Raw genomic sequence first — 20,455 nt, 5'->3', positions numbered from 1 at the left:
ACATCATACTCCTCAAATTACCTTTTTATTTTGTAAATATACAGTGTGTAACGGGACAATATGTTATGATTATTCCGGTGAAAGCATTTGTATTACTGATTTTATGAAATGTAACGGGAACGCTGAATGTACCGATGGCTCTGATGAATCCATCGATGTTTGTCCTGAATGTAAGTTGCATTTGTTTTATAGAAGACTGCGACAATTTGCATGCATGGGTGTATGAACCTGTTAACATTTTATGCTGATGATTGTGTCGCAATAATATTGAATTTAGTAACCACATGTATTAATTCCTTTATCTATTTTTGTATTTTTTCTAAATACGAGTGTTATCACGTGGTTTCTGATTTTACACACAGACAGTAATTCTACCTAAAATAGGCCTATTAGCGAAAAGCTTGTAAAATTAAAACATTAACTTTGAATTACTTTTCTAAACAATCACATAAGTTAAACACTTTTGATAAATCACAGAAGGAAATATAATATTTTTTTTTTGCGAGACGAATGCTCTGTCTAACACAGGTGAGCAATGTGAGGTTAAATTCATTTTGACTCTCTGACCCATATTTAAGTTTACCCGAAAGCAAACTCTAAAAAAAGACTTAGTAGACCTAATGGGTAAAACCGCAGCACTGGTCTTAAACAAAGAATTCTGAGACAGTGTTTTTACATAGACCTATTTAAATGTAACTTTGTTTTAAAGCTAAGCCTCAGTCACTGTAGGCCTACCGTTCGTATCTTATTAGTATACACAGAGTGTTACGTACGAGAGAATGGACAAGACTACAGTGGGACGGTTAGTACCACCGATGATGGACGAACCTGCGACTATTGGAGCAGCCAGAATTATAACGAACCTTCGAACTATTGTCGTAATGTAGATGGTACACTTGGAGGACCATGGTGTTTCCCTAGCGGGAGTGTGGCTTCGAAAGTACTCTGTAGTGTTATCCCGCCAGTTGATCCTGCATCTGGTACATGCAAGCCAGGTAAGTTGCAGGTTTTAAAAATATTTGATAGCGGTGGGTAACTGAGGTTTCAAATTGCGCGTCCATTTCGTTTGGGTCTTTGAAAAGACCCAACCATGGGCACCGTATGATTGCGCAACATTGCCAAACTACTGCTCCATAGAGTTGCCATATAAATACTCTAATAGCCGATGTCAAAGGCAAAGTGCACATTAATAATTGAGACATTGATAAAATTAAATGACACGGTTTCGACGTATTGGAGGAACATAAGTATTTTATTGCACACAAATATCTCGCCCTGTCCTCAGAACTTTCTCAACGTGAATGAACAAAAACATTACAAAGTCGGTAAACCATGATATATGAAATAACAGTAAATAACAATGAAATAACAATTATATATATATATATATATATATATAGATATATATACTTATCACTTATATATATGTACTTATCACTTAACAAGAGTGTGCGATGGCAGCCCTTCATAGCACGTGGTTCTTCTTTCGTTTCTCTTTTTTCCTCTTTTTTTTAAATATATTTCTCTCAGTGTTTCTATTGTAAACATTAACAACCAGCACTGCTACAGTGATAGTTCACTTTGGCTTGCCCTGTTCTTCCCAGTTTGTGTTGAATTGAAATATAAATTTTCTGATGTTTTGTTGCAGTACCGGAAGTACGATTGGTCGATGGTCCAACAGCATTCATGGGTCGAGTGGAGATTAAGTATAACGGAGTATGGGGTACCGTATGTGACGACGAATGGGATAGGGAAGATGCTAATGTTATTTGTAAGATGATTGGATATGAGAGGGCAACTGAAGCTCACAGTTTGTAAGTTCGAATGGCTTTGTATCTATAATCTCTACATTTGGTACCGGGGTATCGTATATTATCTTTTATGATAAAACATGAACGTCATGATTCGGACTTATTTTGGACTGGGTACACGCGCAGTGATGTGTATCCGGAATAAAATTGTGTGGGTTGGGGAAGCGTTTGGTAGAAATTTGTGGGGATTGGTTAGTGTGTGTTTGTGTTTTATATGTTGGGATGTTTAGGGAAGTGATCTTAAACCTAGAGAATAAAATAATAATTTACTAATATTTAATGCTTATATACTTATACACTTTACGTATTTATTTATACTAATTCAAATTTTTTTATACTTATATTTATACTTTTCATATTTATTTATACCTTTACTTATTTATACTTATATATACCTTTACTTATTTATATTTTATACTTATACTTATTTTATTTACTATAATTTACTATATGAATCATCATTGTAATTAGCTTATGCCATTCCTTGACTCAATGCTTCTTGAATCTCGTGAAAGACGTAAATTAATCAATTGATATAAAATGTTGCCATTTATGTTCAAGATTCAAGATTTATTTTCGTCATACATAGTACATATATACGAGATTTGTTTCTTTGAGTTGATAACAAACAGTAGAAATCGAAAACATCATTATAATATACAAGACAACAATTTTGACAATTAACAATTAGCTTCAGTTATCCGTCTCCCAACGTGGAACGATGGGACGCCTATCGCGAACGGGAAACAAACTAAAGTTACTAAAGTATGTGGCCCGGATCATATTTAAGCCAAAATTGTCGAGGAATCTGCTTATGGTAAAGCCATTACTGACAACCAATTATTTCTCTTTTCAAGGAGTCATACCACAGCAATGGAAACTTGTTAACATTATTCCCTTACCCAAATCACAGCCAGCACACACATGACAAGCTTCTATAAGCCTATCTCTTACCGACCATTTTGCTTCTAGTAATGACTTGTTAAGAGTTTACATACCGGTAGGTTATGTTAGACTTACTGTGGAGTATCTTGCGCCAGTTTGGCACCCCTGTCTTACTAATAAGAAAAGCAATACTATTGAGAGAGTCCAAAAACGTGCGTGCCGCATAATGTTAGACAGGCACTGTTTTGTACGATGATTCTCTTTAAAAACTCAACCTGCCGCAAACCCTTGACGCAAGACGTACTTTGCTATGCAAATCACTACCGAATTTCTTTCTTTCTTTGTTTCGAATTTTGGACTTCGGCCTGTATAACATAACAAAATCAATATTATTAATTTCTTTTAGACGATCATATTTTAAACTAAAACATTTTTCATATAGGCCTATTGTAAGTTATCTTAATTCTGTTTTATTTCTAAATACATGGTTTAAATATGTCTATATATTTTAATTTTAATATTTAGGTATTTGATCAAGAGTGAATTCCGTAGTTTACTTATTGATAAATATAAACTAAGAAATAATAAAGACATTATTTGCTCTCTTTTTGACATTTTACGTTATAATCATAGCACACACCATACTTTGTCCATGTTCTTAATAATACAAAAAATAAATTTAAATTTATTCAAATTTAAATGTTACTCATGTTATTTATATATCCTCATGAGTATTGTTATTTCAATGTTTTTGTAATCTAAATTTGTAAATCCCACTTCTATTTAATTCTGTTTGAACATCCCTCTCTCCCTCTGTCTGTCTCTCTTTATTTTATTTTAAAAATCAATTGCTAATCAAATGATTTTATGAATTAAATTTTTACTGATTTTTGGTATCAATTTTCAACTATATTCGTTGCATTTATTACTTCTCTTTTGTTGATCTTGTTGAATTTCACTTTTTTAAAGTTTTCAATATTTTTTCATATTTGTATTTTTTTAGATTAATTTGTAACCTTTTGTTGAAGTTAAGTTTTTAACTGCAATTCATTTTGGAAAGAAACCTTGAATTTAATTGAAAAATTGAAAACTTTAGAATACGATAATGAGAGCATATTGTTGCTGCAATTTGATGTACCTTAGAAATACTAATGCTCTATTAATTCTATTAGGAAAAGGTAAATATATACATCGGATTAATTTTACAAAATATTGTAATAGTGCTGGCAACAGTAAGTTTATATTGTAAACAATATCAACTGATGGACGATACCTTGGTAATTAAACAATTATTATGTAAACATTACAAAATTCTAAATACCATTATAATAAAAAGCCTCATGGGGTTTATCAATATGCCTATATGTTAAATTTTCTTGTTGATATCAATATTATTTAATATGGCTTTCGATTTTTATTCTTTCTTGTGGAAATACACAAAGTCTTATAATTGTTAATGTTTTTTAACATTTATGTAAAGTTATTCGAATTATTATTATCAATATTATCATTATAATGTTGTCAAATTGTTATATTGTAATTATTATTTTAGGCCTATTAAGGTTTAATTAATACAATAATTTTATTATTAATGTTTATGTAATTTTGCTATTAATATGACTGTACTTTCTAAATAGGGCATATTTTGGAATGGGATCAGGTGACATCTTCCTTGATGACATTGACTGTCTTGGGACCGAGAGTAATATAGCAGACTGCATATTTCCTGGATGGCGAGTAGAGAATTGCGCTCACAGCGAAGACGCGGGGGTCACCTGCTACCAAGAAGGTATAATCCATATATATAATATATATTATATATAATATATATATAGTATATATATATAAATATATATAGGCCTATATGTTAAAAATTTGTATATATGCCTATGTATAAATATAATATATATATATATATATATATATATATATATATATATATTAAGAATACCACAATAATTTTCAAACTAAATACCATATAGGCAAGGCCTAATGAATTTTATTATCAAAACACGGTATAAAACAGACATGTTTCGGCAAATCCTTCGCCATCTTCAGTGAAACGATTGCTAACAATGCAATATATATATATATACACACATATATTTTGAAGGATGGCGGAATTATCCTGGATTTGATGTGTGGAGTAAGAGAGGAGTAATAGGAAACAGAATCTTGGACAGAACGTCACGTAACAGGGTTTGTAAATAATAGGATAATTGGATTTTGACTCTATTTCTACTACTAATAACAACTTTTAAACATCAGGTACAATTATTATATTGATTTTGAGTAAGAAATCAAATTAACATCACATTTTACAGGAGCAGTAATACCTGACTGGACACAACCAGCTAATAATTACTATGAGTCTAGTAGCGCAACAGTATGTGGCGGAGGTAGTGGAAGCGGGTATACCGGTACTTACTCAACATATGACCATGTGATTGGGCAATCCTATTCCAGCACTGGCCCCCACAGCAGTTTTATGAGTGGGTCAGAGTTAGACTCATTATCGTTTACCCCTACTGGGACAGAATTATATGAGACTGACTCATCATATGAGCCTTCCTTTACTTCTGACAATGATGGACAAGACATATCTCTTGTTTCGACATCATATACATCGTCTTCAACATTAACGACTAATCGACAGGAATCAGAAGCGTTCTCTCTTACATCAACGAATTATTGGCAGGAATCGCCAGAGTCACAAACGTCATATGAGTCAGCTCCAACACGTGAGACTAAGTTTATTACCACGTCTGAATCGGAGAGTACTACAGATATATTTTTATACACAGAGGTGGGCAAAGTTACGGATTCCTTGCCAAATGAAGACTCTAGTAGTCCTAGTACACAATCAGACGGGTTAATTACAGGTGTAACAGAATCAACCAGGAATGTATCAGAAGAAATGGTAGGTCGTAAAAGGAGGAACATCAACGAAGAAGAAATAGCTACTAACAGTAAGATTCAATTTTGTTAAGTTAACATTTTATTCATTGTTATTATTTAAAAAAAAAACTGCAGAATTTGTACGGTGCAGGTTAAAGACGACGGGAGAATGAAATGAAGCATAATTTAATAACAAATTATTTAAAAGCACGTTTTATTTGTTAGAGGAAAACTTAGAAAAAACAATGGACATTTGAGAAAAAGTTGACAGGAGAACAAAAAACCGACATATACAAATAAAATAAATATTTTTTTGCATAAAATAATTATGCATAGTCTCAACTTAATTTTATTTATAACATTACAAATATTTCTGTATTTAAGGAATGTCTAACATCACTTGTGATCTAAGTGATGCGTTTCATTGTTCATCTGGTGAGTGCATCCAAATATGGATGACTTGTAACAATTTTCCTGACTGTGAAGATGGCAGCGATGAACTTGTTTGTGGATCTGTGTTAAACGGTGAGTTCCAAGAATCTTCAGTTCAGTTTATTCATTTTTCCACACTTAAAATATATGCAGTAAAGGGTAAAATATTTAAAAAAAAATATAGAAGTACGGAAGGAGGCCTAAATAATTAATGAAACTATAAGCACAGGCCTGAGAAAAAAAAAGTTAAAAATAGAGTTAAGATACAAATTAAGTAAAGTAGTAATAGGCCTAGTAGTTTTAAATATTTTTCTCATACTACTACCACTACCACTACTACTACCACTACCACCACTACCACTACCACTACACTACCACTCCCACTACCACTACCACTACTACTAATATATAACTACTACTACTACTACTACTACTAACAAATAACTTTAAATTAAGTATAACAGTGGCAGTAAAAGCAACAAAAACACCAGTTACAGAAGTAGAGCAGCGACATGTATATTTCGATTTACATTGGTCACGTTATATCATTTAATGTTCATGAGTTATGAATGTTGAAAAAGCGTATAATAATTTAAAGACCATAGTTAGGCTTATTTTTTTAATTTAAAAAAAGTATTGCTGTTTGGCTGCAGATTGCCACCCCGGTGAAGTGAAATGTGAACGTGGAGAGAGGGAATGCATCGCTGCTGTCAAAGAATGTGATGGCGTTGACGACTGCCCCAATGGTGAGGATGAAAGTAGGATCTACTGCCAGGAAGACACACGTAAGAACTCATTTCAGACTTTGTGTACTGCATTATAAGATTCCATCTGTAAAGAATTTGATGTTTTAATCGGATTTTCCAACAAAGCCCCAATGCCCAGTTGGTTAAGGCGTCTGCATAGACCACAACAGAAAATCCCGGGTTCGAATCATGGTTGAGGAACCTATTTTTTCACACTCACTGATTCCTCTTCTTTAACGTTCAAAATAATATTGATCACAGGAGACATTAAAAATTAAAGATAGATTTGGTGTTTCCGGAAACATGAAATATGAGTATACGGATATTTCGACTGCTCCTGCAACGTGAATGAAGTTTATTTAATTATATATTTAACCAAATTTATCTAGCGCCCTTTTCATGAATATTAATATTGAAAGGCGCTTTACATGATACAAATACAAAAATAAACAGAACTCAAAATCTGGCTTTGATTACAACAATATTTCTATCAATTAATTTCATATGTAATACATTAATCTGAAGTTTACATCGATATACTGTCATTATAATATATATATATATATACATATACATTTATATATATATACTATATATATATATATATATATATATATATATATATATATATATATTATAGCCTGCAAATTGTTAACATATTACATACAAGCTAGGATACTATAAATCATGAAAAAGTTGTTGTGACTTTGACGGAATGCGTGTAGACGTCTTAATGTTACATCTGCAACGAGAAACCACTTCCATTATTTTAAAACTTTGATCATTTTGAACTTAAAGGGCTTAAATGGAAATTGTTTTTTATATATTTTAGCATACTCACCATGTCCTGAAAACTATTTTTACTGTACCAGTGGATTGTGCGTGCACGATTATTATCGATGTAACTCTGTATATGATTGTTTCAATAAGAAAGACGAAGAAAATTGTACCGGTAAAGGTAAGTGAAATTTTAAATCTTATATGAATTGAAAGTATCAAAAGAGAAATCTTATGAAGAATGAAAAAAGCTCAAACCTTAGGCTACCGGACAGGACAAACACCAACCTTTCAGACGTCACAATATTGACAAACATAGTACTAATGTCACATTTAACTGGAAATGTACCCTTATTATCTGTGCAATATTTTCAGTGAACTAGATCTTAAAACTGAGATACTTGTATCTCCAATGTGTGTTTTAGGCATATTGGAAAAACTTATAAACAACGAGTATATAAATGAAATGTAACACAAGATAAATCTGATAAATTATGAAGAATACTCTTCTTTCGCTTACAAGGTGAACGTCATAACCACCTATGAATGCGTTGTGGTGAAGCCAGTATATTAGAAGTTCATTTGCTTTTATTCGTTTAAAAGTTATCTCATTATATTGACATAACATTTATGTCGCATTGGACTAGTATACAGACAACAGTCCGATACAAAATAGATCAATATTAATATGCAGCATTAAAACTATCTAATAGTTGGTTAAAATACATTAATCAATAAAAATCCTACAGGCCTACATCACAATAGCCTGTTGGTTAAAACTGATAGGTGACTGTGTGTGTGTTTGTGTGTGCTGAACCATTAGAGATCATGAGTTCTATTCCATCAAACTGCTCTATCTATATAATACATTCTAGGCCTATAGCACAAAGTCTGCCGGAAGTCGTTGCGACACACTTTATATAACGCACAGTACTCTTTGGAATGGTAGAGATTGTGATATGTGGCTTCCTCGGGTACGGTGATTCATGAACACTCCAGTTATTCCAGTAAAATTGAGTACTTTAATTTACTTCACAGTTTATAAACTTACTAAATTTTCTTATTTTTTTCAAGATTTCTCGCTCGAGGAAGAAACTTTCCCTGATGGATGGAATTCACCTTACACTAAGTACACCAGCAACCCTAAAGTCTTCAAAGATTTTCAAGACAATTTTTACAATGACCGTGGATTTAGTAGGGTCAAAGGTGAACACCCGCCTGACTGGCACAGTTTCATAACCTTTAGTTCTTCTCCAGATTACAGTGATTTGGAAAATGTGTTGAAGCTTGGAGAAGATGAGATCAGGGAACTGGGTCACCAAGCCGAAGACTTTATTTTGCAGTGCACTTACGACCAGAGACCATGTAATTTAAGGTGACTAGGTTTATTACATAGGCATGCTCACATAACTACACGCGGCGAATGGCATCAAATCCCCCAGACACCTTCTCTCATACAACTGACTGATCATTTATTGCATTATTCTGCTTGTTGTTCCTGGGTTTTTTCCTATTATCATTTTATTTTTGTGTACGTTAAGATGTGTATAAGAGACAGATCTTATAGATCTCTAACTAGTTTGGTCACGTGCGATAGTAGCGCAATATCAAAATTGTGACATCAGACATGTTAAAAGAATGAAAGAATCTCAGATTGTGTCACCACAGTGCCTTCGTAGTCAAGTGGTTATGACGTTTGCCGTGTATGCGAAAGGTACCATGTTCGAGGCTGAGTTATTTTTTCTTTCTTTGTCATTATTACTCTTCTGTTACGTTAAAATATATGTCACTACTGTATTTCAGTAAGTTGGAGAACTTTCAAGACGACCGCTATGGTAATTGTTACATATTCAATCATGGTCGGGGTTCCGATGTAGTCTCTAACTCAACAAGAACAGGAGCAAAATACGGTAAGAGGAAGAAATGGTAGGCCTATAAGTAAATCCTACATATAGACATACTGAGTAGTTGTAAATATTTCTGTGGATCGTGTGTGAATAGATCAGGCCTGACAATTCCGCGGAGGAGACGTGCAGCCGCTCCCACTGGACTCATTCATAGGTATCATGGATTTCATCATGAACAGAAAAAATACAATAATTCTAACAGTTGTGATGATAGAATCTTCGTTGTGTGTTTGTTTTTTGGGTGTTGGGGAGGTGGGGTTGGGTGATCGATAGAGCATTTGTCATTGCGGTTATTGTAAGGCCGTTGGTTTTGGCAACCGTGCGGATGTGTTTAGCGCAGTTCGGATAATGTTATTCAAAGGCCTGCGGAGGTTACTTGATTTCATACAGTTATTTTGTATGTAGATTTTCAATGACATAGGCTATGGCATAGCAATATACAAATTCTTAATATTTTAATATTAGATATAATTTTATTCATAGGTCTTAAACTAACGCTTTTCATCGAGCAGAAGGAGTATATAAGTATTTATGGACGGGAAGCTGGTGTTAAGGTCGTAGTAGATACACAGGATCGAGTTAAGTTTCCTCAAGATGAAGGAATCATTATCAAGCCCGGGGCTATTACGTTTGTCAGCCTTCGATATGTAAGTTTCAAATACATCAATCAAAGTTAACCAAAACAAAATTAACACCGATAATCATTGCATTATAATTATAAATATTGAAAGTCTGAAAAATTGTATTCACTAGGTTGTAAACTAACTCGCTTTTTCAAGTGTCAGTAGCCAAGACTATGTAGGCCTATTTAGTATCGGGTACATAGTGAATGTTTACTTCGGGATCTCTGGCACCTATAGCCTTTTATAAGTTGTATTTAATTGATTTTAAAGAATGCAATTACCATTTATTTCCACACTACATTTTCAAAATACAGTGGCGGATCCAGGAATTTGAAATAGAGAGGGCCCAGGGAGGGACTTTTACAGATGGAGAGTGTAGACCACGTCAGCCCCACCATGGTTGGGGCTGAGGTAAGGAAATTTATAATTATGGCACCTCTAGTTGGCCGAAAATGGCACTCTCAGACTAAATTTAAATATAATGTCCTGTTTTCTCTCACTTTTAAATTTTGAAAAAATTTAGGGAGGGTGAGCCGGCTAGGCCCCTTGAATCTGCCACTGCAATACTCATCATAAAATGTTTTTCAAATTATCTTGGTAATCATCTGTAGTGGATTCAAGGGGGCCAGCCGGCCCGGGTCCCCTAAATTGTTCAAAATTATTTTTAAAAATGGAGATATAAAGAAAGTAGTATTGAAATTTTAAGTCCGGGAGTGCAGTTTTCGGCCATCTAGAGGTGCAATAATCACAAATTTTCTTAGCTCAATCACAACTGAGGTGATATAGATTCTCCACCTGTGAAAGTACCTCCCCGGGCCCCCCTCTATTTTGAATTTCTGGATCAGCCACTGATCATAATCATGCCTGCTTATATATTTCTTGCAAACTAGCATTCATAAAAATAATGATTTATTACCTATTGATTAGCTTGTGACGTATTCGAACCCCACCCCTAAATTGAAAAAAATAGATATGGGGTGAACATTTTAGGGGTGGTGGTCCGGGTCGTCTCGGCCCCACTTGAACCCGCCACTGATTATTATGAGATTGCGTCAAAGTAGCATTGGAGTTTGTATACTTGTGGTATCCCTACTTAAATAAACCAAAATAGATAGTCCGTGTCAAAGGCTGTATAATTATTATTTAATAACGGCTCTATACAATTCAATTGACTAACTATTATTTTAAACAATATATAGGTCATAATAATATTCAAAATAAATAAATCGTTTATAATAGAAATTGTGCACTTTTGAGTTTACACGCTTCCAATTTTAACAACGCACAGTACATTGTTTTCACAATAAATTAAAATCAATGGAGTATTTACTGAGATGGTTACGAAATGTACAAACAACTGCGTTTTAACTCTGTTTTGTCTGGAAATACGCACCGCACTTGGAAAAGAGCACAAATGAACAGAAAAAAATCATGACAGCCGTGCGTAAATTGTTGTTCTTAAATGTTTTTCAAATTATCTTGGTAATCATCTGTAGTGGATTCAAGGGGGCCAGCCGGCCCGGGTCCCCTAAATTGTTCAAAATTATTTTTAAAAATGGAGATATAAAGAAAGTAGTATTGAAATTTTAAGTCCGGGAGTGCAGTTTTCGGCCATCTAGAGGTGCAATAATCACAAATTTTCTTAGCTCAATCACAACTGAGGTGATATAGATTCTCCACCTGTGAAAGTACCTCCCCGGGCCCCCCTCTATTTTGAATTTCTGGATCAGCCACTGATCATAATCATGCCTGCTTATATATTTCTTGCAAACTAGCATTCATAAAAATAATGATTTATTACCTATTGATTAGCTTGTGACGTATTCGAACCCCACCCCTAAATTGAAAAATTTAGGTATGGGGTGAACATTTTATGGGTGGTGGTCCGGGTCGGTTCGGCCCCACTTGAACCCGCCACTGATTATTATGAGATTGCGTCAAAGTAGCATTGGAGTTTGTATACTTGTGGTATCCCTACTTAAATAAATCGAAATAGATAGTCCGTGTCAAAGGCTGTATAATTATTATTTAATAACGGCTATGTACAATTCAATTGACTATTATTTTTTGAAGTTAGGAAAAACAGGAAGCTATGTATGCAGATAATATTAATTAATATATAGGTCATAATATATGACATAAAATATTCAAAATAAATAAATAGTTTATAGTAGAAATTGTGCACTTTTGAGCTTACACGCTTCCAATTTTGACAACGCACAGTAGTACATTGTTTTCACAATAAATCAAAATCAGTGGAGTAGTTACTGAGATGGTTACGAAATGAACAAACAACTGCGTTTTTACTCTGTTTTGTCTGGAAATACGCACCGCACTTGGAAAAGAGCACAAATGAACAGGAAAAATTCATGACAGTCGTGCGTAAATTGTTGTTCTTTCCACTTTGAAAAGTGGGGTTTTGATGGCTGAAAAGTGGGGGACAATTGATATGATGTCCCCCAATACTTTGAAAAATGGGGGCGTGTCCCCCCGTATCCCACCGATCGACGCTCATGGATATAAGCATATGTATTTTCCATGGTGAATAGCACCGAAAATATTTTGATTGAATTAATGACATTATTAAAAGTTTTAGAGTGCTTTCAAATAAAAGCAAAAAAAGAAAAAAAAAAAAACAAAAACAAAAACAAAAAAAAACAAAAAAAACTAGGGTATGACTTGTAATTGAAAGCATTACAACAAAGTATAGAAACATCAATAAATCATAAAATGTAAATATCTTGCATCTTAGAATGTTGTTTCAAAACTTGGAGAACCACACGGTAAATGTAACTCCGATTCCGAGAACTATTTGAAAAATTTGAAAAAAGCGTATGGTATTACAGGGGACAACTTCAAATACGACACAGCGGTAAGTTGTAGGCTTTAAAATTCTATTTTGATTTACAAGTTACAGTAATTACTAACTTAAAATAAGTACAAAGTATATTTGTATTTTTGTATCATTTGAACTATACTATGTAGTACTACTGTACTAAATGATACAAAAAAAATAAACATAAAAAATGATAGTGATGATAAAAAGTAACAATGATAGGTCTGTATCTATAATGATGATGGGAATGATGATGAAGTTAACTGTATTGTATTGTATTGTAAAGTTTCATCACAGTTCATTGTTATGCAACATTTTCTAGGGATGCGAAAAAAGCTGCGTTATTATCAAAATCAAAGAGGAATGTGGCTGTACCGACACGATCACCAATGACGCCATTGAACGATGTAATGTTCTCAATAAAACACAAGGTAAATTTAATACACACATTTTAATGTAACAATATATAGCAATAATATATATATATATAAAATGTGTGTGTGTGTATGTATATGAGTAAATAATATAGTTTAACGGTGGCGGCACCTTCTGGCCGAGTTGCTTACCAGCAAAATCATTTATCAAAGCAAAGACATAATAGACTAACACTGCACAAAATAACCACAGTGAAATAATAGGACTGATATATAATATTTACGATTGTATATGATAATATTGGAATAATATCGAATTTTAAACTCACCTCCAGTCAAGTCATCATTTTTAAAATATACCTGACATCGTGATTATTGTTTTTTTCCAGACGTATGCACACAGCTAATGTATTACTTCTACAACCAGCAGCTATTGAATTGCAATTGTCTCCAACAATGCCAGTTAGTATTAATTTTTTTTTTCATTTTTTCATTGGCAAAGACAATGAATAGAATGGCCCCCGGCCAAGAGTCTTGCGAGACCCCTCCGTTTACACTCACCTACGAGTACAGAACATTACGAAGTTTGATACGTTGTTTTCTCTGACACAGAAAACAATGGACCCATCTAACAATATGGTCATCAACCCCAAGATCTTTCAACTTTTGCATTAAGATCCTATGATCAATCAGGACATAGGCATTCTGAAAATCAATTATTCATACTCTGATCTCTTCAGCTTTATCGGTAGCTGATAAAACATTCATGTAAGAATTGAATCAATGCATCAGTATTTGAAACCCCCTTAACACACCCAAATTGATTTAAATAAATTTTATCTTTGATTTGTTTCAGACAAATTATTCTCATAGAGAATTACATGCCGTTGTAATGTGTTTTCAAAGGATAATAAAAACACAGGAAATAGGCCTACCAAATCAATTATAAATTATATGCCTTTTTGATTCATTTGGTTGTTTTACCATATTATCATTTTATTTTTGTGTACGTTATTTAATATTTTTTGTAATTTAACATGTTTTATATTCTATCAAGAGCAATGTAATTAAATTATTCGAGTCTTCTGAGCACGAACAACTATAACATTTACCTTTTTTATCCACAGCAAAGGATATTACAGCCAAACAGTATCACAATCTACCTGGCCATCAGATGTCTACCTGGTAATTAGTTATATTATATTTCTAATATAAAGGATACGATACATATTCTTATTGCATTCCTAATTTTTTTGTGAATTGATATACAGTTTTGAAGTGAAGGTCCCGGAACACTCAGTGCCACTGTAATACAATTTTCTTTATGTTTATCATTTAAAGGCTTTTGAATAATTGAAAGATTTCCGTAAAAATTATTTAATGATTCAATGATGGTAACTTATTCGATCGTTTTAAATAAGTAATTTAGTGTGAGATTTTTCCAGACATTATTTAACTATAACATTTATCTAATTTTTAGAGCCAACTTTTACGGAGTATCCACAGTATAAATGATAAAACTCGCTACATTAATGATGAAACGGCATTGAGGTAAGGTTAAAACATTATCATTGTAAGCGTTAGAGCCAGGATTATGATTCAGTTTACTAACTTCTATAAAAATCTTCGACCAATTACACTAAGCAATTCATTAAGAAAGGTATTGTCACTCTGTCTCTTATACACATCTAGATGTGTATAAGAGACAGTATATATATTACATTACAATACATTTACACTTGTATTTAATTAGCAAAGACGTAGCAAGGTTGGAAGTGTTTTTCGAAGAACTTAATTATCAAAGCACAAAGGAGGAACCAGCATATCTTGTAAGTAAAATGAACAATTTTAATCAAAATATATTATAAAAGGATTGCCAATAAGAAACAGTACAAGAATCAACAATAACGATTTCTCAGAGGTTCACAGTGTACCGGTACTGCTTATAGACGTAAGTAAAAATGACAGTATTGATAGTATGCATATGCCTATATATTTAATATAAACACAATAATGCACGAGATAGTAAATAGTAAACACATATTTAAATAAGCAATAGCATAGCCGCATTGTGAACGCTTATATTTAATATTCATTAGATCGAGAACCTAATTAGCGATATCGGCGGTACGGCTGGGTTATATATTGGCATCTCAATCATCAGCTTCTGTGAGTTCGTCGAGTTGGTGTTCCAGTTCTTGAAATATACAAAGGTGTGGATGTCGGGTGCTAAGAAATAAGTACAGTTGTCACCAACAGACGAGGAGCCGTCATATGTAACCTGACGACAATATAATGAATACATTATAAAAATATTTTAGAAATATTTTTATATACATTTATATTTTGACTCCGCCCTGTAAGTTGTAGATGAGCTAGAAATAATTGTAATGCTTATATACATGTTTATGCCTATTGCTAAATACACACAAAGAAGTACTACAAAATTATACATATCAGCGACTTCAGAACTTAGCTGCAAACATTAGAACTTTCACAGACTGTCACTTTCTCACATTACCTCTGTCCTCCAGAAGCCTCTCATTAAAGATCCTGATCTTTAATTTCAAAGCATTTTAAAAAGCAATCTACTTACAGTCATCAACTCACACCCTTCATGTTCATTTGATTTACCTGACGCATAGCCAACAAAATTATTTAGATAATAAACGTCTATGTTTCGGCAGCGAGTGAAAGTTGTCTGTTGGAGGCAAAAATGCAAACGAGGCTAAAGAAAAAAATCGATTGCCAAAAATAGATAAAAAATAATTATAATAATAGTGAGAAAATCAATACTTATATCCATTAATGATAATTATTAAAAATCTTATGTATTAAAAAATAAATTAAAAATCAAAACAATATTGCTATTAATGTATTACTGTTATTGGTCACTGCGAACATTTGATTATGAATATTGCATTATATTATCATCACTTATAATATATTTATTGTTGTAATTATTGTTAAAATTAAAATTATTATTGTTAGAATTAATTGGTATTATTGAAAATATTATTATTTATTAGTAATTGGCGAAACCGAGCCAGATATATAAGCTCAAATGAGATCAGATATAGTATAAGTCAGCAATAGAGAACCTAAGGTCGAAATGGGGGGTGGGGAATTATGATTGAGAAAAGGATTTAGGACACAGTGTCTCTGTTATATATATAATTATTGATATACAAGTATATATATTTAGGCCTATATGTATATATATAGGCCTATATAGTCTTTAATAATAATAATAATAATAATAATGATGATGATGATGATGATGATGCTGATGATGATGATGATGATGATGATAATAATAATAATAATAATAAGATTTATAAAGCGCACAAATCCACTGCAGTAGTGCTTTCTCATTCTGGATGTTTAGCTGACGTTTGTATTTTAGCTTTTGCTAAATATCATATTTTGTATATTATTACAGATATTTAATAAATACAATGCTAAAATATAAAATCATGATTTTATAATCGTATCAAGTATAGCCATGTAGAGGTTCATTATTTCCTTTATAAGATTCCTCTTCTGTTAGATTTCATTATTATTTATTTATTGCATTATCCGGCTCATTGCTTTTAATTTTTCTAGGCATGAAAATATAAATAAATAATAAACGTGATTCTATAATTATAGGTATAGCCATGTGCAGTTTTATTGATATTGTTTTATTAATCAGATTCTACTTCTGTTATATTTCATTACTTATTTATTGCATTACTATTTCTTTATTGCATTATCCGGCTCATTGCTTCTAATTTTCCTAGCATATAAGTCAAAAATATCACCTTGTATTTTCATAAATTGGAATATATATTTAGAGATTACAATGCAATTTGATGAACAAGTATCTTTAGTGACGTTATTATGAGTTTAGTAAATGATTGTCGATGTTATTATAATTTATTTTCTTCTAGCAACAAAATTGAAATAATAGTGCCCCTTTATGTTGCCCTTATGATTTTTATTTAGCTTAACTAACGTATTATAAGTTTATTTAGTTTGATCTCCTTTTTATTATAAGGTTTGTTTTATAATGCGCCACAGATTAAGTGAATAAAATATGGTGACAGTATCGTCAAGCCATTTTTTTACTCTATGATTTCTTCCTAATACAGTATTGGATTCAATGGGAAGGGAGCCTACACGGTACACTAACTTTTAAAAAAATATTCAAAAAGGTGCCATAATCATAAATTGGTTACAACTCAAAATTTTCCCGAGGAGGACACCCTACCCCCTTTCTTTGGGGATCATCGATTCATGGAAAAAAGTATGCATCTACTGTACTCACTTTTTTTCTGTATAGACCTATACCGGTACACACATGATAGGCCTATTTACTGTAATAAGAATGAGAGAATTTACCTGACCGTTTTCAAGTTTCAAGAGGGCATACAACATTGAATTTTGAAGAACTTAAAAGTCATTAAAAGACACTTCAGAAGTCGGGAAAGCTCATTTCTCGCCATCAAGGAATCAACATTTTCCTAGGGGAGAACCCCACCCCCTTTTTTTTTTTTTTTTTTTTTTGGAAACATTCTGACTCCCCGTCAATTTAAACCCAGATCCGCCCCTGATCTATAAAGTAAACAGCCAGAGAGAAAAATGCCTTCCCTTGGTAATAGCCCTTCGTCAGAGCAAAATATAAAATATATAGCGATATAAAATACATATATGATAAAATGATGGTGGTGTAATGGTTATGGTGTTCACCTTGACAGCAAGAGGTCACAGGTTCGATTCCCGTCGGAGGTAATTTATCTAATAATTTATTTATAGAACAATATTCATTGAGGACTATACTGTGCTATGGCAAACAACAAACAGGCATGAAACAGAAGTCGAAATGTAGTACTGTTGATAATAATTCAAAGACGTAATAGTTTAAAGCTGGTAACCTCGATTATGTTACTATAACTATATACTATATTCTACATTAGCTGACGATAGTAGTTACATTAGCTGTGAGGCAATTTTCGTTACTACACTGTTGAGCGCTACATTAGCTGGGGTTGATTTTCTTTTTACTACATAGGCTGTTGGTGTTTCTACATTAGCGGGGAGTTTTACTACATAAGCTGTGGAGTGTGCAACATTAACGGTTGTTACTACATTACCTGTTGTTTTCTACATTAGCGGTTGTAACAAGATAGTATAGACTTTCATCTGTGAAGTCCCTCCATGGCTCCCCTCTATTTCGAATTCCTGGATCCGGCAATATAGTTTTATAAAATGGCTTCATAAAATTTCCTTTGAACTAAACACATCGCGTACATCAAATTGCAAATTAATAAAGTTTTATATAATTGTTACAACCACTATTATCATCATTTTCAATGTTCAGTACCAAACATTTTACTAGGTTTATAGAATTATCCTCTAATAAATTTACCAATAATTGCAGTTAGTGCAAACAGAAATGTATAGTATATTTGGTACAAAAAAAATATGTTGTTGCTACACAACCAGTTGCTACACAGAACAGAACAATACGGCGCACCTAAAGTAAATGTGAATTATTGAACTTATAAGTGTAATAGTTGGATCGATTCTTGAGTGCAGTTGCTCAGATAACCATTGGGAATACGTTGCGGAATTATACTTTATTGGGGTATAAACGTCTAAAAGGCCTAAAAAAAAACAAACGAAAACGTTTACAAAGACCAACATTGGAATTAACAACAAGGGTAAGTGTTATTAAATATTAGCTGCATCAGTATATCGTACAAAATACATTTAAAAAAAAACCCAGCAGTTGTCCTAGCTCTAAAAGGCTATGCAGTCGCGACAAGCTTCCACCGCACCCAAGCTCTGTCATTTTTGGTTGTTATTTTATTTTTGTATCAAACCGAGTATTACGTCGGTTTAAAGTCTTTAATCGAGAAGAATTGTATCTACCAACAGAGCCCTGGACGAAGAGGGTATGAAGCCATCGCCGATCTTAATGCCTTTAGTGGTGGTGCTCCTGCTTCGCCACGATCAGAGCCGTTAGAAAGAGTTGCGACATTGAGAACTTTGAAGCCATTCTGTGTCCAACGCGTTCCTGTGTATAATATGGCGCCTACTGGAGCTTAATTTAATTTACTCTTTTTAGCAGTTGAATTTCATATAAATATATTTATAGATTTGTTGTTTATGATTTTAATACTTTATAACCAATTTCATTAGGCCTATATATACTCTAATAATTTACTATTTTTAATCAGTTCTTTAATCTGTGTCGACAAGCTGAGAGCCACTCGATATCAAGTATTCTTCACTTAGGCAATCCTGCTATTTAGTACCTTAGTGGCTCCTGTTAGTTTGTCGAAATGCTTTTGACTAGCATAAAATAGGCTAATTAATGTCTATCAGATAAGTCTAAATATACTAAATATACAAAATGTAATTAAGATTAGTTAAAATTTTCTATTTTTTTAAATTTCCGCCACGAACTTTGTCTTAATTAATATCGCATTTTTTTAAGTATAGTCTTTAATAATTTAGATTACGCCTATGTTGTTCGTGTTATTTAATTTGTGTGGGAAAAAACGACAATCAAACAACAAAATGTCTTAGTACTTTTTATTCAATTTTACAGGCTTCCAAAGAGAAACAACGAGATCATAAATATAAAAAGGCCTATATTTTGATGATCCAAATAACCAAATTATTATTTATAAATATTAAACTAGTTATTAAAATAGTATAGATCAAGTGGGCTGCAATGGGCCTATATAAATAAATAAAACATAACTTTTTTTAAAGACAGATCTTTATAGTCATTAAAATACTATATAGACGAACGTCTAACATTCTAAATATAATTTCTATGTAATTCATTTTATTATTATATTATTATCGCTAATTATCAAGCACGTGTGAACACGCGCAAATATTCAAATTCTAAAGATAAATTCTAAATCACGCTTATAATACTAAAAAGTTATTATTTAATTAATAACATTATAAACACGTGAAAATACTGTGTAATGTACCTAACTCTATACTTTGCTTGTCTTCATCTGCGTGAGGAATGTAGCAACTCTTTATATATATTTCCTTGCTCTGTCTTTCCAAAGTCTTCATTACTGTATTAAACACTAATAATTCATAATTCAATAATTCATTATATATATATATAAACAAATATATATATATAGGCAAAT

General features: G+C 32.5%; 2 protein-coding genes across 2 annotated transcripts in view; both read left to right on the top strand.

Annotated features, from left to right (window-relative positions):
* Positions 1–17,383, top strand: part of LOC117114565 — a 37,528-nt gene extending 20,145 nt beyond the window's left edge. The window contains exons 12-29 of the mRNA XM_033258245.1: positions 6–170; positions 753–995; positions 1,649–1,814; positions 4,334–4,485; positions 5,021–5,665; positions 5,979–6,119; positions 6,680–6,811; positions 7,605–7,730; positions 8,624–8,924; positions 9,353–9,459; positions 9,940–10,103; positions 12,832–12,951; positions 13,238–13,346; positions 13,679–13,751; positions 14,417–14,474; positions 14,770–14,840; positions 15,043–15,118; positions 15,389–17,383. Of these exons, the coding sequence (XP_033114136.1) occupies positions 6–170; positions 753–995; positions 1,649–1,814; positions 4,334–4,485; positions 5,021–5,665; positions 5,979–6,119; positions 6,680–6,811; positions 7,605–7,730; positions 8,624–8,924; positions 9,353–9,459; positions 9,940–10,103; positions 12,832–12,951; positions 13,238–13,346; positions 13,679–13,751; positions 14,417–14,474; positions 14,770–14,840; positions 15,043–15,118; positions 15,389–15,529 (2,990 nt within the window). The 3' untranslated portion in view covers positions 15,530–17,383. The remainder of the gene's footprint in view (positions 1–5; positions 171–752; positions 996–1,648; positions 1,815–4,333; positions 4,486–5,020; positions 5,666–5,978; positions 6,120–6,679; positions 6,812–7,604; positions 7,731–8,623; positions 8,925–9,352; positions 9,460–9,939; positions 10,104–12,831; positions 12,952–13,237; positions 13,347–13,678; positions 13,752–14,416; positions 14,475–14,769; positions 14,841–15,042; positions 15,119–15,388) is intronic.
* Positions 17,384–18,878: 1,495 nt separating this feature from the next.
* LOC117114556 (low-density lipoprotein receptor-related protein 1B-like) overlaps positions 18,879–20,455 on the top strand; it is a 22,626-nt gene continuing 21,049 nt past the window's right edge. The window contains exon 1 of the mRNA XM_033258234.1: positions 18,879–18,994. The gene's annotated coding sequence lies outside the window, so the exon portion shown is untranslated. The remainder of the gene's footprint in view (positions 18,995–20,455) is intronic.

The sequence above is a fragment of the Anneissia japonica genome, unplaced genomic scaffold (genome assembly GCF_011630105.1).
Source record: "Anneissia japonica isolate Jap-2015-1 unplaced genomic scaffold, ASM1163010v1 scaffold199_len4679917_cov187, whole genome shotgun sequence".
In the NCBI taxonomy this organism is placed as follows: domain Eukaryota; kingdom Metazoa; phylum Echinodermata; class Crinoidea; order Comatulida; family Comatulidae; genus Anneissia; species Anneissia japonica.
Note: the sequence above shows the minus strand (reverse complement) of the source record. Positions and strands in the feature narration are given on the sequence as shown.